We start from the raw sequence: 24,721 nt of genomic DNA, 5'->3' as shown, positions 1-24,721 counted from the left end.
AGATTAGGCTGCTCAGAACTCCATCCAGCCTTGAATGCTTCCAGGGATGGGGCAACCACTACCTCTCTGGGCAACTGGTTCCAGTGTTTCAATGTCCTCATTGTAAATGATTTCTACTTTATATCTCGACTGAATCAATCTGCTTTTATTTTAAAACCATTACTCCTTGTCTTATTGAAACATGCCCAGGTAAAAGCTTTTTCCTGTCTTCCTTTTAAGTCTCCTACAGGTACTGGAAACCTCCAATAAGGTCTCCCTAGACCTTTCTCTTTTCCAGACAGAACAGCCCCAGCTCTCTTGGCCTGTCCTCATGAGAGATGTCCTCTGGCACTCTGATATTTTTTGTGGCATAGCATAGCTACAAAGACAGCATTTATGCAAATGCTCAAAATGTGAGCCCAGAACTAAGTATTTCCTTCAGAAAGTATATGTGTTCTACTGTAAATGAGCCTTTGGAGCTGCTGGAGCTGAATTTTAAAAAAAGGTTCCATTTGAAGCTCCATGAGGACAAGTACGTGCATCTGTACTAGCTGGGGAAAGTGAAGGACCCCATGGCTCAGGAGTAACTGAAGATATCACTCAGTTAAGAGGGAATTTGCACAAATGGACAAATTTTAAGGCACACTGCCTGGTGCATCCTGCAGAAGGCAAACTCTGCCCACCAAAAAACACACTGGAAAGGCATTTTATACCAGCAGTTTGGTCTAGTATGGACACTGAAGGAACCACATGGTAAGCAAAAAAGTTACGTAGCCCTCAGTCAGTTGGCCCAACATCCTGATCTAAAGAAATAAAATCAAAATTAAAGATAAAGAGATGAGCTCAAATCACAAGAGAAAGAATTAATTTCACTTGATGCTGAAAGGGCTCTATGAAACAAAAACCTCAAGCCCAACATTCCTCTTCAAAATATCTAACTACTATAGCCTGATTTTCATCAAGTGATCACATTATGTTGATTAATCACTGCAGGAAATGAGTACCTCGATTCAGGTTTTATGCCGACCAGCAAGGGGGTGCAAGGAAGTCTGCATTGTATATTGCTACTATACCTTTCAAGTTTTTATGACCCACAAGGGAAATGAGGCATTCATAATGTGGGGGGGAAATAAAAATCATAGAGAGCACTATAAATCTAAGGGACTAACTTGTGGAAATCACATCCTTAAACTGACATAGCTGTGATTAACTGGCGATGGCTTTTACAGTTAGAAAAGTTTTTGGATACAGTTATTTGCCCAGAGAAAGTTTCTGGTGGGGAGGGGGAAAAAAAGGAAGGAAAGAAAAAAAAGAGCAAGTACAAGTATTTAATCAAATCCTTGTTTTGGGGCTGGCGGGATGGAATATGTTGAAAACAAGCTTTGTGCCTCAAGCTCGGTTCTGAATCTGGTCTGACCAGAGAGAATTAACTTTCCAGTACATGTTTGCTCACATTATTTTATAAAACCACCCAGCAGCCTCTGTTTAGCAGAGCACTGAAAAAAATCATTGTTCATAACTAAGCTCTCTACTTGCTCAGCTTTCTTAGCAAGTCTAGATAATCTGTGTTTACAAAAACAATGGTCCCCACTTTTTTGTATTCAAAGACCAACTTAGCAATCAAAATATCAAAATAAAAAAGGATATATGCATGTGTGTGTATATATATATCCAATCAGAGAAAATTGAAGTCTATTGTTGTGGACACTGAAGTGTATCTAGAGGTCTGAATGCTGTGGACTCATGATGTAGGAATAATGCTACAAATCAAAATAATAGTATCCTTCATCATTTTGCACTTGCCTTCATCACAGGAAACTATACAAAGTGAAAAGCAAGCACAGCAGTGCCCAAAGAAATGTAATCATCTACCAAGGAATACCTTTGTCGCTTCAGAGTAAAGATCTTGATCCAGACAAACAAACAGACCAAGTCTGACCAGGATGGCTGTGCCTATACAAGCAAAATGAACAAGCCCAAAAACATTGTTGGGCATGAAAGGCAACTGTTCAGCTCACAGAACTGCTAGAGTGACCTCTTGCACAATTTTACCCTTCATGAACCCACACACAATTTCCAGTCAGCAGGGACCATGAACCACATCTTTATTGTACCTTTGTTTCTTTCTTTGCATTCATGCATAGTAGACTTGGCAGGAATATATATGAATAGAGATTCACAGAGCAGATAATGTAAAAGAACAGTTTACACAAAGTAACATAATTTACAGACAACAGAATTTGTTCAGAATAGTCAGAATTTTTAGCTTTATCCAATGGGTCAATTATACCCTAAAAGCCAAAATCAAAATCAGTCCTCATTGGGACCAATTCACAAATTGTTGCACTACACCAAGCACCTGTTGCCCAGGCCACTGAGACACTACTTACAAAGACAAAAGTAAAATTTTCATAATAAATCTCATGCACACATACCATCAAGTCTTTCAATCCCCTTAAGAAAAGATTTGTTCAAGTAAAAAAACTCAAGACTTGAGGTTTACAAACATAAAAATTCTCCGTGGCAAAAAAGCAAATGCCTATGGTAGCTTATTGATGAAAAAACACAATTTAAATCAATTTATGGAAATTGTTCAAGCAGATTAATTTAGGAGATCAGTTACACTCTTTAACGTAATTAAGACCCCAGTAAACTTTCCGCACAGAAACTCAGGAAAAGAAGAATCTGTAAAGGAAAGACTAGCAATTCAATTTGAATCCTGTTTAAAAACAGCCAGAACTACAGGTAGGGAGTATTTTGAACTTAGACTGCCAAATTTGCTTAGATAAAAGAAAATTATAACAGGAAATAGTGCTTATAAAACTCTTTAGCTTTTAACAGCAGCCTTTTTGTCATACCTGTTTGGCCACACATTCTTGTTATCATGTGTAAGTTAATTGTTTGTACACATGCTTTTCATATTGAAGGACTGTAATTTCAATAATTTTTTTTACTATTCATGGCTGCACATTTTTGCATTTTAACTGAAACATACTCAGTACTGTACTTTAATGGTCATATTTAATACTTTTTCTAAAAGCTATCTCTGAGCAATAAGAGTGTCAGGAAAGAGATCTGCAATGGATCAGAAATTCAGGTCATATTAGCACAGATATACAGAATATGAAGTCATTGAACAACTTAACAAACAGTAAAATTATAATCTCCCCAACAAGTCCTCTAATTTTTTTGTAACTTTTTGGTAGTGGAAGAGACCACTGGAGACTTAGAAAAAGAAAAGAGATCTTAACAAAAAAGATAAATCAACTCTCAGAGAGACAGAAGTGCCACCTCTCAGGTTTAACAAGGTGTTTAGCAACCACCCAAAGACCTTTGTAACCAGAGCATAAAATGGACCGAATGTTATTGGTACTATCAAGAGATGCAGCAGGAAAAAAAAGCTGCAAAGCTTCAAAGCATAAAGTATCTGCAGGAACCTGAAATGAAACTGGTGCTAGAAGATCTTGAGATTTTGATATTCATGTATTACTGACTAGAATGGTGAGCATGAAATCAAAGTTTGCATAAGACAATAAAAAGCAAAGAGTGGAATAATACAATTTTACACATATGGAATACCACATGAAGCACAACATGCCAGCTATGTGATAACATATACAGAGGAGGAGTGACTGAATTCCCCACAGGCAAAAATTTAAAAGCTGCTAGCAGAACATGTCATTGACAGAAAGCCAGCAAGTCAGATCTTGCTGACCTATCACATCAGGGTAGTTAAAACCTGTTTGTAATACATTGCATCTGTCAGAAGTGGTGTAAACAGTGATATTGTGATCCTTAGTTTTGAGTCAAAAGTTCTGTTTCAACTTACATTCCTCCAAATATATGCAGAATTTTAAATATATACTTACATATTTTCATCTATATACATTCACATTACATTTACACTTAATCCAATTAGTTTAGCCTCTGACTCTTCTCATCTTTGAGCTTCCTCATACTGAATTTACCTTTGTAGATGGTTGTGAACAGAAATACACCCAAACTCTAAGCTATTGTCTAGGAGAGATGGAAAGATCAGGAGAGATGAAGTTGTTTAAAAAAAACCAAAACAGCAGAATTGTTTATTCAGCAGCTCACATGGGAAGAACAGTCTGATCAGACTTGAAAACCAGCAAGGACAGTATCAGCCACCTATTCCCTTTCTGGAATATGTTATCTACATAGACCCATTAGAATATATATGAAATATACAACTGCCTCCAAGAACTGTCAGCTAATTGAGACACTCTCATTCTGCCTGAGATCGCTACAAAAGCTGCTAATGACTGCTGTAAGTAAACCTGCTACATGCAAGTACAGTGGGACACAGACCCAGGCACGCTACTAGACTGAACTAGCTAGCTACAGGCCAACAGGTTGAAGAAAACTACTCTTTTATTTCCCCTTCTCATTTCTCCCAAACAATGGAAAGCTTTCTCTTTAAAAGTTACAAATTAGAATTGCTTTGCTGATGATAAGCTCTGGCTTTTGTTGAGCAAACCATAAGCCAGGAGTTCCTGTATTTTGTTCCAGACACAATCCCTGGAGACCTGTGCTGGTTTTGCTTCTGCAGCAGTCAACTGTTCTGCTGCTAGTGTAATTCCCACAGTTTCAGCATCCTGCAAAATGCCATTTTTCTGGAACTGGCCGGAATCCAATAGCTGATGCCTCGCACTTGGGTTTGCTACAGGCAGTGCTGATGCTAAAATGCTCTTATGTCCTGTTCAGAGGCTTCAATTTCTATATGTTTAATCAAACTTCTCTCCCTTAACTGTGAATGGAAAATGTTAGCAACATTTTTAAAAAATCAGCCTGAGGGATCTACAATGCTGTCTAAAAAAAAAGACAATTTAGTATTTTTTCCAATTGCTGTTCCTTTTTTTTACCTGTTTTGACACTAGGCTTTTGCAAGGCACTTAGCCATTTGCTTAATTCCTTTAATTGTCTTCTCTTAAAGTGTCTGCACTGTGCTGAGATCTGGGGCAGAGCAAAGTTGCGGCCCTCAGCTACTACTGGCTTCATTCATTTCATGTAGCTCTATTTAAGTTGTCTCACAGTAATTTCAGGACGACAAATGCATCTTGGAGGGGCCAAGGCTGTGCAAAATTACTCACATCAACTGCACTGCACACTAATTCCACAAAACAGAAGTTGTCCAAGTGTGCAAATGTTGTTTAATGAAAAGACTATGCCCTTTCTGCAATGGTGATATTTTCTTAGAATATACTCTGCCCTTCCTCCTGCTAAAAATGCAATGTGTGCATTTGAAAGTAGCTCTTGTCCATTGCAATATTTTTTACTGCTCTCAATTACTGTTTGGATTACTAATCTCTTGGGTCCCACATAGAACTGTTCAACAGGTGAATACAATGTACCAAAGACCTTCTCAACAGAAAACAATATTGCTGCATACTGAGAGAACTTGTGATGTAGCCACTTGGAAATGAAGTTAAACCAAAGCAAATATAAATTTTGCCCTTCTGCTCTCTGCGGGCACAAATTCTACAGAGGTCCGAGATTTCCACACTGTTTCAGCTATTCTTTTGTGACTTTGGAAGTTACTGCTTCCAAATTTAAGATCCCCAAAACTTGGAATATCTCTTAGAGATGTTAGAAGATTCAAGCTCCAGCCTCTGCACTTAAATTGGAGGCAAATTATCATCATTTAGAGTAGCAGTGATGCATCTTTTTGTCTCTCTGATAGTCATATTTGTGTAATACGCCTCACAGCAGTCAAAATAATAGTATGTACCACTTTGACTCTTTCAATCCAAAATCTGCAATCATAAAATAATAAATTTACCAAGGAAAAGGTAAAACCTTCAAAAGTTGCAAGCTATATCCACCCATATAATTGAGCTCACAGGTAGTGAAAAAGCCAGTACACTCACTGAATTAATAACCAGTCCCACAAATGTCTGCATATTTTATGAGTTGCAGATGCGTATTTATGCTTTAAACATAGCCACATTAAAGTATGACATGGTTTGTCATATATTTGCTGTGTTTTCATGATAAAAACAGATCTACAGAAAAACAGAGGACTTCTTTAAAAGCAATTATAAAAAACATCTTGAGACATCTTTATGCATTTTATGATACTGTACATGCAAAATAATGCTTTTATTGTACTTGGGTAACCCGTTCAGATAAACACAGCAAGAAAAGCTGTTTTTACTGTTCATCTAAGTGTTTTTAAAAAGATCACTGCAAAAAAATTTTACTTCAAAAACAATGTGTAAAAGCATGACATAACTATTAGAAGTCATTGAGATTAGCAAAAGTCAAGAAACTGCTTCAGATGCAGTTTAATTCTTAGATGGCTGCTTTAACTTTGAACAGAATTCTCAAAATAGTGCCCAAATGCCCAGTGCTTGTTGAACAAATTCTGATTTATTGAAGGTAAACATTTACATTGGCTACAATGCTAGAGCTGTTACAAAGCTGAATAGAAGAGGCTTAAATAGCAATAGAAAGCAAGTGCAGTAAAAAGTGAATAGAGAAAATATTTGGCCTTAGTGATCTTCTGGCAGTATTTACATTATCTCCATTTTGTTAAATATTTGAATAATTCTAAGGCACCATAGGCTAAATAGCAGGCTGCAGTATGATTTTGTGCACAGAATTTAATAAATTTATTTGAAGAAAAAAAGGCTATGGAGTTAAAAGAAACATTGGCATACTTTATGTTTACATAAAGGAGTGGCTGCTTGTTAAAATTCAAAGATATAGATATAATATATACTGGGTAAATTCAAAAATTATTTTTAGAACACTAAATTAAATTTCTATGTATAAGGACTATTTTTACTGACTTTTTGATAAATGTTTAATGCAATCTTCTCAACAGGTTTTCAACACAGTAGATATGTTCATCTAAAAACTAATTTTTTTGCCCCTTTACAAAAGCCTTATGTCTAGTACATATACAAAGTCCCAATGCAAAGTGTAACGGGCAGTAATTTACATCCTAGCTGCTGTGTGGCAGACTGAAACTTAGTAAGGGCATGCAATCCAAATGCTATGGAACAGCAGTTCAAGCTGTCTTATTCCTTCAGCTCTTGTCAGTGGCTGTTGCTGCAGCCAGTGAGCAGGAGTACAACACTGACATGCCAGGACAGACAGAGGAGATCAGTGCTTTCAGACCTGTCTCAAACACAAATCGGGAAATTCAAACTCCTAGCAACATCCTTGTGCATTTCACACAGCACGGTGCACACAGAATGACGCTCTGCTTGGAGCAAATTTTCCCATTTTTATTTATCCCCTTTTATTTATCCCCTTTTATTTATCCCCTTCTGAAGCACATGTTACTCCACTCCTGAGTGGAATTTATTTAAGGAGTAAATTCATCTGACTGGACTCAAGATCCTTTCTGAACAACTTCTGGTGATTCACAGAATTGTAACTGCTCTGCAAGCAGCAGACCTTGCTTGGTTTACTTAACAGGCTCATCCTGCACCTTGAGGTGGTGTTTGTAATGAAGAAATTGCACGAACATCAGATTAACACCTCAATTGCACAAATAAAACACCACAAGATGCTGTGTGCCACAGAAGAGAAGAGCATAGGTGGCCAGGGCCATTCCAGCTGCAGCAGCACTGCCAGCAGAGGCTGCATGTGGTGAGTCATGGCTCATATTCTTTGCATCTCACTTTCATTTCCCAGAGCCAAAAATAAAAAGTCTATCTAAATTAATATAAATTTTAAGTAACTAGATATGACTTTTGCATTTGCTTAGGGTTTGTGTTTTTTAGTATCTCCTTCTAAACTACTAATCTCTTAATTCAGTTGTTCTTTTGGCTTTTTTTTTTTTCCTACTTTGTATTTATCCTTGTAGGAATTATGCTAATTGTTTTCACAGTAGTAAGTGATTTATAAGCAAAGTTTAATTGACCTATGCACAAAGTCTTAACGTGGAGGGATTTTATATTTGTAAATTGTATTTATATTAACAAAAGGATAATCTTAGCATAATTCATCAGACGTGTTTTTAGTACCAAGAGCTATTATGTTAAAATCATTCAGCTTCATTAAGAATTTTTTCAAGGGCTGTAGAGTAAAAATTTAAGCCTAAAAACTCAAGTGTTATTGACTAGTTCTTGTAAAACATTAACCAAAATATTACACAACCTGGCCACTTTATGGTGAGTAACAAGAATCTGAAGATTTGGGTTATCAAAACAGTGTAGCACTGTTGAAGAAAACAGGGCCATGTTGATTCATATAGAAAAAGATACCTCAAGTTTAGCCCTTGAATGATAAATACTTGCCTGAATCTCAAAGAAGATTTAAAAGCATTTTTCTGGATTCCTTTCTAAAAATTTAAGATACTCAGCAGTATAAATACGGCAATTCATAATTAGGGTGCAACATTAAAGGACTAATGTAATTTTTCTGTCAAACCTTTCCACTGTGAGGACAGCCTGCATTTTATTGTAGATGTATCAAGAAATTAGTAAGTTATTTACCAAAAACTCCCTTGGTTGCTCCACACTGGGTATGGTGACAGCAATAACTTCATGGAAATTTCTGCTGAGAGAGATGGTAGAGCCTGGGGCATTACTTGCTTTGATTATAAGCCACTTGTGGAAAGCCTGCATCTTTTACAGCAGGAGTTGCAATGACTGGTCCATCACCAATATATGTGCATGGTAACAGATGAAGGGAAATGCAAGGGCTTTGCGTGTAACACAAGGTCTTGCTCAAATAGCCCTGGGATCTTTGTATTTCATCCCCTGAATCCATGCTAATGTAAGTTATTTGGAAGTGTTTGGCAACATGCAACTTCCACCTTTGCATAAAACCCCAAAGGACAAATCCTTCAAAGAAAATCTTAACTTCAAGCTTTTTCATTCCATTTCTTGGTTATTAAAGTTTTTGTTTCAGCTTTGTTGTCTCTTATATAAGGATTATTTATTTTTGAGTAACAGATGCTAAATGAACATCCCTCCTTCCCCTCATCTTTTAAAAATAGTGAGAACTAATACTTTGTTAAATAACCTGAAGACTCAAATTTACCTGCAAAAAATAAAGTCTTGGAAGTTTCTCATTAATATACTGGCTAAAGAAAAACGTGAATGAGTTTCTGGCAGAAGAATCTTGTTCCAGTTCAGTTGTTGTTTAGGTGGTGCACCGGGCTACTGTCTCTACACTGTAGCCCAGTGACACCTTTTCAAGTGACTCGGTTGCCCCCAGCATGGTGCTGCCCCACACTGCCACAGGCTGTGCATCCCATGCTGCAGCTTGGTTCTGCCACTCCCTTCTGCCATGTACCACATCAGACCACGAGTTCTGCCTTCACAACTACCTTTCTCCCTGAAAGGTTTTGCCCTCTTCCACTGGTTTGTAGCACCTTTGGCTTGTCACATTCTACCTTTTACTCCTCTTCACCATCCTTCTCCCCCCTTAAGTTAGTCACCTCAGCACTCCCTGAGACAGGCACTTTACAACAGCAAGGCCTCTGTACAACTTGGGAATCCTGCTTTCTCCCACACTGTCCAATACTGTGGCTCATCCACTTAAAACAAACCTCTGAGCAGTCTTAAAATTTGGCAGCAATGTATTTTCCTCTTTCCTTTCCTGGGATTATACTTATGATGGCACCATGTATGACCAGTATCATGACTCCACAATGCAAATGAAGGTCAACTCATTAGCTACATTTCACATTGCTTACTTTAGGGGTTTCATTTCTGACCCTGCTATAAGCTTGAGGGGACAGGGAAGATGACCATTTACTTGGCTTCTCCAGTTCACCCATAGTCATCTCTCTTTTCTCTTAGTTTTATTTGAAGAGGGATCCCACAGTGGTGGACTATCAGCTCAGCAAATAATCATAGAACACCTTTGTGGACTTGCTTCCCAGTTTCTTTTTGTCAGGCAAAACAGAGTGATGCAGACACATATGGCAGGACCATTACACAGAGATGGGCATGCCAGAAGTTCAGCTCCACTTCTGAATTATGTTGACTTTTTGCAATCACACAACTATGGAGTTCTTATGAGACAGACAAGTTTCAGGAAATCTTTTTATCTCTGTTTCAAGAAGTTACGTATCATGTGTCCCAACATGGAAAACAGCAATTAGAGTAGTGCTTCTCTAATTTAAGAGGTCCACCAAATGAGGGTGCAAGTCAATAGAACTAGCAAAATGGGGATAGGCAAACAGAATTTGCTTTACAAGTCTGGATATGAATGCAGAATAACTAAAACTAAAGCAAGTAAGTGTAGAATGCTAAAATACATCCCCAGGTATATGCTCCTATGCCAACTACCACTATTTTACCTGTAGGGCACTTCAACTGCAGCAAGTAATACAGGAGTGTAGCATGAACTAAAAAGAAGGAATCATTCATTACAGCATATCTAATTAAGTTCTGTTTAAAAGAAACAAACACACCTGTGCTCTGTTGTGCTGTTACTTGGTGCTTTAGTATCTTTATTATTATGAAAGTAACGTAAGAGAAGTTTCAGTCTGTTTTTGCTTTCTGAGGTGGCTTGTATTAGTTGCACAGATGGGTAAGTTGAACTGCTCTCTATATTCAAGGGTGTGATTGATGCTTCAGAATAGCCACCATGAGGGCTGCCAAGGGCATTCATCAGGGCACAGGGTATACTTTTTGCCTTGGAGACTGGACCCTTCTCTATCTGTGTTGCCATCCTACTCATTTGGAAAAAACAGCTGTTAATTTAAAAGACAGAGATATTTAAATGGATTTCTTATCGCTTAGAAATTAATTAACAAAACTATTTTATCAAGACAAAATCAGTAGAATTTTGCATTTGTATATATTTTCTGATGCACCAACAATCAACTCAACCATGGAAAAGCCTTAACTCAGCACATACTTTAAAATATGTGGATAAATTTCACCACAGAGCAGTTTCACTGAAGTTAAGATGCACACATGAAAAAACCTTGTGGATCTAATGAAATTGTAAAATCTAGTATATAAAGATGAAAATTCTAAAAGGGAAATTAACAGCTTTAGGTTTTCCAAGTGTTTCTAGGCTTGTATAATTAAAAAATGCAACTGAGCTGCTTAATGGGTAAGTAACAGTGTTCCAGAGAAGATAAAGAAAGCTGAACATAGACTATCACATTCATTTTGCTTTGTTTCACCCAGTAAATAAAAAATGCATTGTTTTTTTCATCTTTGAGTCTAAATGCTAACTGCATTTGTGTAAAATAAAAAGAATCAAAGACAACTGCAGGTAACCAATCTCTTCAACTTTACATGTTCCAGACAACCTTTATTGTGTTTTAATATGAGAATATTTTACTTATTGCAAAGTATCCTGCATAATACAGGTGCTCCGCTATAAAATCTTCTCTTACTTGTAATTTAGTCATTCTGAATTTAAAATACCAGTATACAGTACTAAAACTTCCAATTGAAGTTTAGTATAAAAATATCAGCACAAAAGTTCTTTTTAATGTCTGTTTATTCTGAGCAACTCAAATGTCTGTTTAATTATTAATTGTTTTAGTATAATAATAGACTTTGCACCCCTACTGTTGCTAATTGATACCATCTCAGGTATTTTGATGAGATACGAAATACTAAGTAAGAAAACAGTAAGTATTCAAATGGTTAATTTGCTTAGTGTAGTAATAATAAATTAGTTTTTTGCATCTTCTTCAGTTCAAAATCCAGCTTTGAGACTGAGGAAGGCTTCACATCAATTAAATAAGAGTGGTCCTTTTAACCAGTAGCAGTTTGATTGCCAATGACTCGAAGAATCTCTTTATGAATGTTTGGTTCCTGTGTATTTATACTTGTATCACCCACTTGACCATCTTCATAACTAAAAAAAAAAAAAAAAAAAAAAAAAGAAAAAAAAAAAAAGGTACAGTAAATAATAACATATTAGTGTTTTATTAATCTATGTAAAAACATCAAAAGGTCTCATGCCCCAAGTGCTTATTCCATAAGTTAACATGTTTCTACTGAAGAGCTCTGCTGTGCTTCATCTTTATACCTAAATCCCAGACTTTGGAGTGGGAGGTGGTAAGGTTGCCATCATCACTGAATCCCTGAGGCTGAATAAGGCATCCAAAGGGTGCCTTATAAACAGACCCAAAAGGGACAAGTGTTAGGTGAAAGAGGGAAATGCTCACAGCACAGACAGGAAGCCTTTAATGAACTCTTCAGCTTAAATACACACAGCCAAATAGAAATTATGTTTCACAATATGGGGACAGACTTACTATAATGTGAAGTAATGCCATTGAATAGGAAAAATCATGAACTCTGTCCATTTCTACTAAAACAAGACATGTACTAAAACTTTTGACACTTGCTTATTCATACATTTCTAGCACAATTAAGTACAGTGAAAGATAAAAAATGAAGAAACTCTGAACAGAATTAGGAAGAAATTACTTTTATCTACTTAATTAAAACTACTGGAGGAAATAAGGAAAAGGTCTAGCATGAAGTTGAATGTTAAGAGAAGTTTTGTACTCACACAAAGAAAAATCTTGTACACACGTGATCGGTGTTGGGAACTACCCATACCTCCCCATGTTTGTGCAGATCAGGTGAGGTTATCACTATCAGAGAAAGAATAAATTTCATAGTGATGAAAACATACCTGGGAAACACTGCTCTCAAAGATTTTGGGTTATATACATTTGAAATAATCTTTGGGGAATGTGTAGTTTTACTCTACATGCCTGCACTGCACTGCAGATTTTGAGTTTGCTGCTAGAACAAAAAGGGAGATGAACTTGCTTCTGGTTTCCAAAATACAGTTTTGGAAATAAATTGAAATAAATTGAATGAAAGCTTGAAAATTTCAATTATTAAAAACAGAATTTAAAAAGCCATAGGGCTGTTAAGGACGGTCTGAGACCATCAGCATTTGGAACAGATATTGTTTTTGGTGATGGCTGATCCAAAACCAAGATGCTTAAGACAAGGCCTGAAACTGCTATACAGTGAATTTGGGATGTGCTATACTACCAAATATTTAAAACAAGTAGCAATTATGACTCAGTAAGTTGAAAAATCTTGCCAAAACTTGCTCTATGTATTTGATGATAGATTGTTTACCGGCAGAATGAGAACAATACAGGAAAGAAAGCTTTTTATTGCTAACTAGAAGACATACCATCAATCTGCATTTGAAAATATCTAAATGCATTTGAAGAGCATCCTTCTGCACAAATTATGGAGCTGTGGGATGAGCAGGGTCACAGTGTGGTAGGTTAAGAACTGGCTGAGGAACTGAACCCAAAGGGTTGTAGTGAATGGGGCAACATCTGCCTGGAGCTTGGTCACAGCAGTGGTGTTCTCAGGGCTCCATTCCAGGGCCAGTTCTGTTCTATGGATTTATTCACCATCTGGATGCTGAGGGTGAATGCACCAGCAGCAGGTTTGCTGATGATCAGACTGGGGCCTGCTGTGGATTCTTTTGAGGGACAAGAGGCCTTTGCAGAGGGATCTAGGTAGACTGGAGCAGTGAGCAACGGTAACTGGGGTAAAATTTGCCGAGTCCAATTGCTGAATTCTGCACCCGGGATGGAGTGACCCCGGGCACAGGGGTAAAGCGGGAGAGGAGCGTGTGGACAGCTGTGAGGGAGGTGGGGCCGGCGGTGCCGGGCTCAGGCGGGTCAGCGGTGGCCGGGCAGCCCCGAGGACAAAGCCCATCCCGGAGCGCGGAGCGCGGCACGGCCCGGGCCGGGGATGGCCCCGCTGGGCTCGGCCTGGGGCGGCCTCCGCTGGGCCCCGCCGCCGAGCGGGGGAAGCTCCTTCGGCCTGTCCTGAGGAAGGAGACAGGGCTGGTGGCAGGGATGGAAAACGCCTTCTGGAAACTAACGGAGGAATTTGGCCTGTCTAGTCTGGAGAAAAGCAGGCTGGGGGTGAGCTCGCCTCTCTCTGCAGCTCCTGAGGAGGGGAAGGGCGCAGGGCGGAGCTGAGCACCTCTGCCTGGTAAGCAGGGACAGGATTCAAAGCTCTGCGGGAGGAGGTTTAGACTGGATATTCTGAAGTAATTTTTTACTGAGAGGGTGGCATGCTGGGTTAGACTGGGGTAGAGTAAATTTTCTTCTCAGCAGCTGGCATGGGGCAGTTTTTGGTTGTGCTGAACACAGACAAGGTTGATAGGATAGGGATGTTTTTGTTACTGCTGAGCAGAGCTCACATACAGCCAGCCAACCTTTTCTGGTTCTCCTACGACACACTCCCATGAAAGCTGGGGATTCATGGGAGGCAGGACAGGTGACCCCGACCGACCAAAGGGGTATTCCTGACTATGTGACATCATGGGCAGTATGTAAAGTGGGGGGAAGAAGGAGGGAAGGGAGGCACATTTGGAGTGATGGTGTTGGACTTCCCAAGTAACCTCTACATGTGATAGGCCAGGCATTCCTGGAGATGGCTAAACAGCTGCCTGCCCCCTGGAAGAAGTGAATCAGTTTCTTGTTTTGCTTTGCTTGCATGCAGGACTCTTGCTTTCACTATTAAGCTGTCTTTATCTCAACCTGTGAATTTTCTAGCTTCTGCCTTGTGGATTCTCCCCCCAGCCCTGTTGGGGGAAGTGACTGAATGGCTGTATGGGGCTTGGCTGTTGGCTGGGGTTGAACCATAACAGAGGTGAAAGCCTGGAACAGGCTTCCTACAGACGGCTTGCTGTGCCCAACCTGTCAGTGTCTAAGGGACATTTAAACGATGCTCTTAAATGACATGCCTTAATGTTTGGGCAGCCCTGAATTGGATTCACTTGGGTTATAGGTCCCTCCAGGATTTCACTTGGGTTATAGGTCCCTTACAACTGAAATAGACTGGTTTACTTTATTCTAACACTAACATAACTGCATACATATTCAATTTTGATACTATTTCTTTCGTGAATAGCAATTTTTAACAAGCATTTCTTGTAATTAATTTTACATAAATTCTTTATTAATCATCTCCCCTAAACCACCTTCTCTAGACAGAGAAATGAAATGAATATGAAAGCTACAAAATGTATTTTACCAAATATTTAAAATTCACTCTTACAAAATTGGTACTCCATTAATACGTGCAAAGAAAGAACAACAAATGAAAAAGTTCTTGTGAAAGATGTCATTCACATTTAAAAAAATCAGGCATTAAAGGCCAAGGAATTAATTATGTTCCTTATGGAAGTTTTAGAACTAAATTTCTTTATTTTTCTGTACAGTTCAAATTGCATTTTTCATGTTGACTGACAGATCCGTACAAGTACAGCTGAAAGCTTTTATTTTGAAATAACGCATTTTCCACCTTCTGTCTTAATTTTCAAATTTTCAATTTTTAAAATGAAGAAATGCTCCAAATGATGGACAAATTGGGTTAATATAATTTCTACAACTAGTGCCTAACTACAGGCACATTTCTTATTCAAATGTCACAATTTGTTCTCAAAACCTGAGGTTTCACAAGTTCTTAAGAGAATAGCCAATTCTTTCAATAATGACTGTACTCAAGCATTAGATTTTAACTTCCCAAAATTTCTGAAGCAAACAAAGAGAACATACTAGTTGCCAGATGACCAGTATGCTTGTTTAAACAGTGAAAACTTATTTGGAAATTCTATATGAAAGGTATTTTTTCCTGACTTTTGTGCATTTAAAACATTTGTCAAGAGCTTGCAAGAAGTCAATGCTTCAAATAAAGGACATGATTTTGGTTTTCTTGATGGCTTAGGAAGAGGATCACATTTGAAACACAGACCAGATGATCAGTCACTGTAATGTATACGACATTCCATGAAAATTCAGCATTTGCTACAGGTTTTGTTCAAAGAGGGGTAATGATCTTACTGAAGCATAAAGGTCAGCAGTTGAGCAGGCACTCCTACACCTACCATTAGATTCTTACCTAAACAACCAACTAAATCTCCCACTACTTTTTACTCTCTAACCTGTGCATCCCGTGGCCACGACTAACACAGCTTCACGAGGGCTTTCATCTTACCTTCACATAAGGCTATGCATTTTAAGTTACGGCTTTGCAAAAATTGTGACTGCTGTCCTTTCTTCTGTGACTGAGACGTAAAAAGTGAGAAAACAGAATTAGTGCAGTAAAACAAACAAGAGGCAAAAAGCAACAAAGGGCAGCTGCTATTTCCAGTGGTTTATTAATGAACAAAGGTAGAGGCAGTCTTTCTCAAGTGTCTCCATTTTATTTCTAAATGTAATAAAATTTATTAAAAAAAACCCTTATCACTTATTTGCATTATTGTAAGGAGGGATTTTAAGTCCTTTATCCAGAAAAACAATATCCAAACTCCCTATTTACTAATTTAAAAATTAGTAATAATTTTTATTACTAGTTTAAATTTATTAATTTAAAAATGATTAGAAATATCAGTGTTACTGATAAACAAATTGATATCAAGAAAAGAAAGGTGAATTTAGTCACTAATTGTTTGGTCACTACTCTGATATTTTATTTGTCTTCCTATTTCTGAGAGCTTCTACTGTGACATGCCAATCTATCTTCAAAGCCAGATTATTCTGTAATTTCTGTGTGCAAATCATGGAGACAGATATAAGATTTCTTTCTTGAAATTTAGCCCTATGCACAGATGCTGTGAATTTGCTTTAGATACAGCAGAATTGTAATGGCTCAACATGTAAAATTTGTGAAAAGGAAAAGATTACTTGCTATAAATCAAATGCTGCTCATTTCCCAGCAATAACCATTCTCAATTTCCTTTGCATCATTGTTTTGGAAGTCTAAAACTCAGAAGGCAAGGGGTTGCTAAGGATCATTATGCAACCTGTATTTCGTCTTCATTCTCTTCCTAAATTCTTGTGCTTGGAAGAGAATGACACAAGATCTGCAATATGCTCCATAAATTTTTACTAGAGCAGTTGGGCTTTATTTGATATTTGCAGTCTCTGAAGATTTCATTCAGTGCAATAACACTGGTAACTTGCACAAAGGAAATATTACCTCTCTTTCAGCTACTGAGTTCCCAATAATAAATCCCACAAATATTCCAGAAACTGCTGATGTACCATACCTGTGATGTATTACTGCCCTTACTGCCTGAAGCTGGTTCATCTTTAGCTGACACCTTCTGCTGCTTCTTGTTCATCCCTAGGAATATTAAAATCATGTAAAATACTCTGGACTATAAATACCATAAAAAGCATAGTTAAGTATGAGAATGGAAGAGGTAGCACAGTGGGAATCACAGTCTTTTGCATGGCACTCAAAAAGCTAGTTAACTCTGTCACAGAATATCACAATATAAATCCTGTAAATTACAGGCACCTCTGTATGTGTTACAAAGATTCTAGTGAAATTAAGTGAGCATTAAGTAGGTGCAAAAGCAGATAAAACTGAACTTAAATGCCACTGAATTTAGATCAGGAATATTCTTGTGTGGTGGCTTAACGGGGTTGTAGGTCAGCATGTCCTCAGTCTACTTAGCCCTATTCAGGCTGAAATAAAAGTCTGATTTACTGTGGATGGGAAGGCAAAAATCACAAGAGAAAGAACTTTAGATATTCATCTTTAGCACTTTATGGAATTTTATTAGAAGTTCAATTAGTTTGTATGAGTAGGCAATTTAGGTTTTGATCAACCTTGGTTTGATCCCTTCATCTACACATAAAATATTAAATTGTCAGTCACATTTGATCCAATTCCATCTCAGAAACAGAAACATTTGTGCCTTAGATTTCATTCATATCTCTCATGTTGGTTTATATAAAATTCCTGTTTTGCATTATACTATGGGCTTTGTTGAGTTTCCAGCATCCTGTATTTCACAGAATCATGGAATGGTTTGGGTTGGAAGGGACCTTAAAGATCATCTAATTCCAGCCCTACTGCAATTGGTAGTGACATGACACCTTCCAGTAGACCTGGTTGCTCTGATCCCCATCTAAGCTGACCTCGAACTCTTCCATTATTTGCACTTTGCAAATATGACTGAATTATGGGAAGTCTAACTCCCTGAGGAAGCAGAATGTGTAAGACTCCTTCATGGTTTTTATCAGCATCAAGGATTACACACTTCAGTGGAACACAAGCCTCCTTTCTGGAGGACACATGATGGAAGGGGACAAGAAAGGCAGAGAGAGAAGCAGTAAAACAAATTGAAGTTGACAAGGCAGTATTGTCCAAAAGAAAGATATTCTGTTAGATAATGATAGTTTGACCTGCATATTTATTTAGTGAGACCTAAGAAGCCTTCATAGTCATGTAATCTCGGAAAAGCTAGAAGTGCATGTAGAGATAACTGATGTTAAAGTTCCTCAAATAATAGCTCAAAAAGTTAAGCTCCTAAAACACCACCAAGAAACTGAGTATCAGAAGGCATAACTAAAACTCTCAGAATCATCTACATGCACACAAACACACATCAAACTATATACCTGAACTTTCATATGTGAGGAAATGGTAAATACCACATGCCTAAAGAAGGAAGTCACCATATTTTAAAATCCCTTTGATTTCTCAATGTACTCATCCATGTGTTTTGTTTTTAATGTGCTTTTGTTTAATTCTTACATGGAAAACTCTGCACAACTCACTTTAGGATTCACCACTGGGACAAACAGTGTTCCTTCTCCTCAGGCTAAAATAAACACTCTGAACTGTACTTTCTATGTAATCCTGACATGGTGATACTTGGGAATACTCTTAAATACACAGGGCTGAACATGACAATTGATCAATACTTGTTCTGCCAGATCAAGTCATAGAAGACCATGAATTCACAGATGAAGTTAGATGGACCTAGGAAGGTATTGACAAAAATCACAATGTTGGATTTCAGTGGAATCATCAAGACCTGCTCTACTACATATAGCATTCCGTATTTGCTAATATTTGCTAAAATTCAAGCACAGTTTAAGAATTCTAAGCACCTTGAAAATAAGGACAATATTTAACAAGGGAATTTTCTAAAATCTTATTACTTAAATTAAAAGAAGATTTTCTCTTTTTTGAATAAATTGAACCGTAGTCGAAAAGATTAAATTGAATACAATGTTTTAAACAGCAAAGCTGTAAGAAAAGCAGTAGAATAAGATACACCCCTGTATTTCTCCAACTTCAGAGTGATTTATAAATATCACCTGAGTAACCAAATGATATGCTTGACAATGGACTAAGGTAGATTCCACTTCCAAACATTGCACCATGGAGCTGAAAAAGAGCAGAGTCATTACTTTGCATTAATTTGGTTACCTGGACAAAATAATAATAATTACAGGAACAGGTCATAACACATTTGCCCACTCTACTAATCTTACTGCTGGGTGATTAACTGTTCAAATAAGTCTCTTAAAAAATCATACCCTGAGTATAAAACTAATATATACATCTAAATATAGCTATCTATATCTATATCTAGATCTATATCTAGATCTATATCCTGGAAACCAAGTCTGAACAAAAAGCTTGATGCCCAAACAAAATTGTACTTAAGATTTATGTATAAAATTGTGGTTTCTAGTTTTAAATCTAGTATTACTATGGAGTATGCCTACAAAGAGTATTTCTGTGAATGACCAAATATACCCTGGGATCCTCTTCCAAGGTACATGGACCCAGCTCTGGGGAGAGCAGCCAAAACCACAGTGCTAAAATACTTTGCATTAGAGCTCCCAAAAGTAGGCTCTGTAGTGCCAACTTTACTCTGCAATACTGATGAGTCAGCCTGAGAAGTTTGCACTAGATCCCTTCTGGCCAGCACACTTCGTGCTTCCATTCCCAAAGAAATCAGAGAGGCAGAGAAAGTGCTGCAAGGCCAGTTCCCATAACTCTAGCATGTTTCTGGATCCTAAACACAGATACAGTTTAGGCAGCTCTTTCACTCATGACTGCTTTTAAGCAGTACCGAGCAAAGACTCCTGGAGGTGCTGCTCTGCAATGTAAAACTGAAACACTGATTCCCACAAAGGGATTTTCTAGACGTTTTAGCAGACACATTACTTCATCTTAATTGCATCAGAAAAGTACTTTTTCCAGGAAACAAGACAGTGTGTGAAATCATCCCTTTTTCCTGCTATATGGCTACCAGAAAGAAATCCCCTGAAAACTTCCCACAGCTAGTATGTAACCAAGCATGCACAGGTTAGCTAAAATCTCTTTTGTCTATTTACCTGCAGCCTCGTATTGGAAGCAACAACTAAGCCGTTCCTCAGGATGGAATGCCAATTTTCAATGTGTGAACCACTGAATAAAATGAAAAAGAAAGCGGTAAAATTCTCAGTATAAAATGAAAAATGACATCAGAAATCCTTTAAAACAGTAGAATCACAGCTGGAAACCTCAAATGCCAGAAGCAAAAAATAGCATGGCATTTCAATAACCTTTGGTTATTGTGAACATATGTACTCACTGAAATGCAAAGGTACTTCCGTAGAGATTTTTAGCAGCTCGGAAATTGGATTCTTTGGCTGGTGGACTGCTGAGAAGAAGGAACTGGTGGGGAGTGTGCATAAACTTTAGTTGCTGCAAAATATAAGAGTGCACATGTGAAGAGAAGTTTATTAGTATGAGAGTACTGTAATTCTCTGATGGCAATCCTTAAGATATCATGCTTTTCCACACAATACATGACTGTGTCTAAATAACTAAATGAACTGGTCTCACTTTCACAGTTTCAAGCTGAAATCAAAATGACTTTCAGTTTATGAAACATATGGAAACTTTTGAAACTAGATATAATTTTAAAATAGCTCTAGTAATTAAACTGAACAATTTCATCATAGCATCCTGATCACAGCTGACTTTGAATTAAGGTTATTTGGAAGGCTGGATATTATTACACCCTTTTAATCAGAGGTTACTTTAATCTGGATCTCCTGGCACATCAAGTTTGTGTGCACTGCTTTCTGCACAATTATGCATCTAATATTCAATATGGTAACAAAACAAATACGTATATTTTTCTTACCTAATCTCAGATGATTACACGGTAGACACCTGAATTTGAGCTACTGACCTCAAACAGATTTTTTATGAACATTATTCCCTTGACCTATTTCAGACATTCATACATTTCTAAAAACCATGACCTGAAACTGCCTTGTCTATTAAAGGAGTCCATGTAATCAGTTTGAATGCAGACACCTATGTTTTGCTAGTAAACTCCCACCTAAAATGCTAATACAAGACATAAAAAAATCAAAAAATAAGAAGAAAACCCAGACACTTACCCTATTCACTGGTAGCTTCACAATATGTGATCTATTACTAGAAATAACCCTAAAATAAGAAACAGATGTATTAGACATGGTAACCAAACCTAGCTTCTTAAAAGTGTATTATGAATGGCCATCACAAAATACCCAGCTGCAGGCCTCTAAACCTATCAGATGGAAGTAGGCCAAACTGTAGCTAGAAAATGAGATCAGAGGACCCAGATGAGGTCCTGAAACAGTCCAGAATAGCTGCAGTTGAAAATATCAGCGTTAATTATTAGGCTGACCTTATACCACGTTACACTGGTCAAGTGATTATTCATTACAAATGATACTTCAATAATTATTATCTCATGTGAATCAGCTTTATACCATTGTAGAAGAGGATGTGCAAGCGGGTCTTGTTTATCCATCTGCTTCTTTATTTCAAGGTAAGGTGCCTAGAAGAGAGTAATTATGTTATTTCTAGGTTGAATTTTGTATGTTACATTGCCCATGATTTCATCTATTGAAATGAATACATGGGACTCGTTATTAAGTATAAATCACAGCCTTACTGATATACAGCATAGTAGAGCTTTAAATGTGTTTTGACAACAAGAATTAATATAGCAATTATTTTCCCCGGAGTAAGATAATAAGCATATAATTAACATCAAAATGACTATATTATAGCAAACATTGGTGATCTCAGGGAGAACAGCAGAAGACATCTATTTTTGTTTGGCTCCTGATTAAGAAATGGAACTGGAACTTCTCAAAATTAAGTATCTCAAAGAAACCCAAAATAATCCACTTCAGAATTTTTAACCATTTCAAGGTATAAATACCACGTCATGTTATATTTTCTTTGAAAACTATTCTTGATTTCAATCACAATGCAGAACATTCCTTTAAAATTCATTAGTCCGGAATTGTTTTTAACATTTAAAAAACCGAGAATGGTAATTATTTCTTATTTTTAAAAGACATCATAACAAATCACAGACACACCTGATTTTTAAAATTTTTACAAGATGTTACACATATTAACAAATAAACTTGAATTTTAGTTTTCAATTTATTTTATTCCTCTCTATACATTCTTCACTCAAGAATCCCAAAGTATTTTGTGAATGAATACACAGAGCAAGATTGAAAACCATTGTAAGGATACATTTATATAGCAGTTGGAAAAGCAAGATATATGGAAGAGATTTAAACAACAAATTATAACCAGCTGGGTTGTTTGGGAAAGGAGCATAAAAATAAACAGAAATATGACCATCATATATGCCATGAGAAATAATATGACAGCAAACCCAAGAGACCCAACCTTCCAAGTCCCCAGCTATAATTAGCTGATAGAGAATTTTGCTGTAATACTAATAAGCATCATGTCATTCGGAATACCATTCATAACATTAACACAAGATCAATTTCTTATGCTTTGGAAGTAAAGGTCTCTGCCTTTGATATTTCCAGAAATGCAGCACTTGGTCACTACCTCATTACAATATCTCTTTCTGTTGTTATTATCTCTTATTTAAACTTCAAAACATCTGAGTTCTACTTCATTACTTTTATTTAACTGGCATTAGGGATAGGTTTGTTATTTTGAATAAATATTTCAATATTATTACAGTTATATAGGAGAGTGTTGACAGTATTGGCTTCCCAACCCATCATGGGCAGTCAATACAAACATCTTTCAAGTCTGAGAAACAGTGATAAAGTTAGGTAATTTTTTTTAAATTTACCTGTGTCATCTCTCTGATGGAAGTGATACTGTCCAATGCCTTCATGACTCGGTCATAGTTCTTCTTCTAATGTGGCATAAAATACACAAACAGGTTTGAAGAGTATTAGTCTTTGGCTCTAAAAAAACCTGAACTCTTTGAGTGTGTATAAAATCAAAGCTAGAAGAAATGCTGGGCAAAACAATTCTTTCAAATATTTCTAACCATTAGCTTTCTTCTACCTCGTACACAGACTCTCATTCATTGTCCAGAAAAATTCCTTTAAAAAATATTATGATCTTTCTTCTTTGAATTTCACTGGGATCTCCAAAACACTCAAAAAATCCGCACATTTTAAAACAAATGTTTATAACTAAACACAGTTGTTCAGACAACATGCTCTAGAGGTAAATAATGCAGTGACCCAAACAGATTTTAAATAAAACGCATATGAACAGGTGCATTTCCTTTGTTAGCAGGTCTATAAAACTTCATAGGTTCTTCAGTGGTTCCTCTGCTTCACCCTGATTTTTGCTGACTTACTGCTTGGGAGTCACTACCAGACAGCTCCACCTGTACTGAGTGAACAGGGTTAACAGTCGAAGTTTCACCTCTCCACATGACATGTCACCCTCAGCAGCTCCACTATACCCCATCTTTGGGTCTTGCCAACACACTACAGAACACCCCAGCCTCTCCTGAGAAAGATCTCCTCCTAGGTGGCCTTTGTTCTGAAAGAGTGAAATGCATCCCAGTGCAGGACATCCTAGGTTCTTGTCTATGCCTTTGGGCAGATGGAATATTCATGGCTTGAGGGCTTTCCTGAAAGGCAGCACTTGGAGCCCAAGGAGCAGGTGATGCAAGCACAATTCTTTACTTCAAAATTGATGCTTGTACAAAACTCAACTATCAACGTCTGATAAAATTACACACAAGGAAATAACTACTTGCAGTGAGAAAATGAAAAGACAGCCATGACACTTCTAAGAATGAAAAGATGGACTGGAAATCCCCCGGCTTACACAGCCTGTATCTCTTAAAGGCCATCTTTCTTTTTATGTCCAATGCACACACTGAGGTGAAAGACACTTAGAATATAGAATTTTCCATCTAGGATTTGTCCCTTAGAAGAGTTCCCTGGCTTTAACATATCCTACAATTTTGTCATGGTTTAGGGATGGTATCCTCCAATTTAGTCTTCCTACTGAAACCAAGCACTGCTCACTGTTTCCTTCCCCCTCCTCCTTCCACTTTCCCCCTGCTATGGGATAGAGAAGAGAATTGGAAGGCACAAAGCTGAAGATCATGGGGTAAGAACAATCAGCTGGAAACAGCAATGAGATAGGAAAACCAGCAACAAACAATATCCAACTGCTCCCTCTGCCAAGTAAAATGGGAACTCTTTTCCCTCTTTTTCCTGGAAGAGACTCACTTCCCCTTGCTCCCAGCAATAATGTGAGCTGGTACAGAATAACCTCTGGGTCATAGCTATACCCCATTCTGGCTACTACAAAAATTAACCCTGTCCTGGCCAAGACAAGTCTATATTCAAGTACTTTCTCAGAGACAATAAAAAAAAGCTGCAAGGTTTTGAAAACACGCTTGTGCTATATTCTGTATAGTCTCCTTTATTATGTGATACATAATGTATCACATTATCCATGAGGAGTCTTTGCTTTTAAATCTCATGTATGACTAAAACCAAGTGATGACATAATTAAAGGTAACTACTTACCCTGGGGTTAAAGGCCAGCATCTGAGGATCATTAGGATCAACTACAGAAGGATATGGCTCAAAAATGACAACTTTCCTAGGTGATTCTAATGCAGACCGACACATAGATACCAACAGATCAACGACCTGGGAATAAAGAAAGAC

The 24,721-nt window shown here is 37.4% G+C and overlaps 1 protein-coding gene across 1 annotated transcript in view; it reads right to left on the bottom strand.

Annotated features, from left to right (window-relative positions):
• Positions 1 to 10,025: 10,025 nt before the first annotated feature.
• The window catches only part of PARP8 (poly(ADP-ribose) polymerase family member 8), a 115,512-nt gene continuing 100,816 nt past the window's right edge, over positions 10,026 to 24,721 (bottom strand). The window contains exons 16-26 of the mRNA XM_066340052.1: positions 24,578 to 24,703; positions 22,864 to 22,929; positions 21,497 to 21,564; positions 21,140 to 21,188; positions 20,320 to 20,432; positions 20,081 to 20,153; positions 19,052 to 19,121; positions 16,984 to 17,060; positions 15,930 to 15,999; positions 12,454 to 12,538; positions 10,026 to 11,790 (exon numbers count right to left, since the gene is read on the bottom strand). Of these exons, the coding sequence (XP_066196149.1) occupies positions 11,688 to 11,790; positions 12,454 to 12,538; positions 15,930 to 15,999; positions 16,984 to 17,060; positions 19,052 to 19,121; positions 20,081 to 20,153; positions 20,320 to 20,432; positions 21,140 to 21,188; positions 21,497 to 21,564; positions 22,864 to 22,929; positions 24,578 to 24,703 (900 nt within the window). The 3' untranslated portion in view covers positions 10,026 to 11,687. The remainder of the gene's footprint in view (positions 11,791 to 12,453; positions 12,539 to 15,929; positions 16,000 to 16,983; positions 17,061 to 19,051; positions 19,122 to 20,080; positions 20,154 to 20,319; positions 20,433 to 21,139; positions 21,189 to 21,496; positions 21,565 to 22,863; positions 22,930 to 24,577; positions 24,704 to 24,721) is intronic.

This window comes from Sylvia atricapilla, chromosome Z (assembly GCF_009819655.1).
Source record: "Sylvia atricapilla isolate bSylAtr1 chromosome Z, bSylAtr1.pri, whole genome shotgun sequence".
Classification (NCBI taxonomy): domain Eukaryota; kingdom Metazoa; phylum Chordata; class Aves; order Passeriformes; family Sylviidae; genus Sylvia; species Sylvia atricapilla.
The sequence above is the reverse complement of the archived record's forward strand: the minus strand, read 5'-3'. Positions and strand labels throughout refer to the sequence as shown.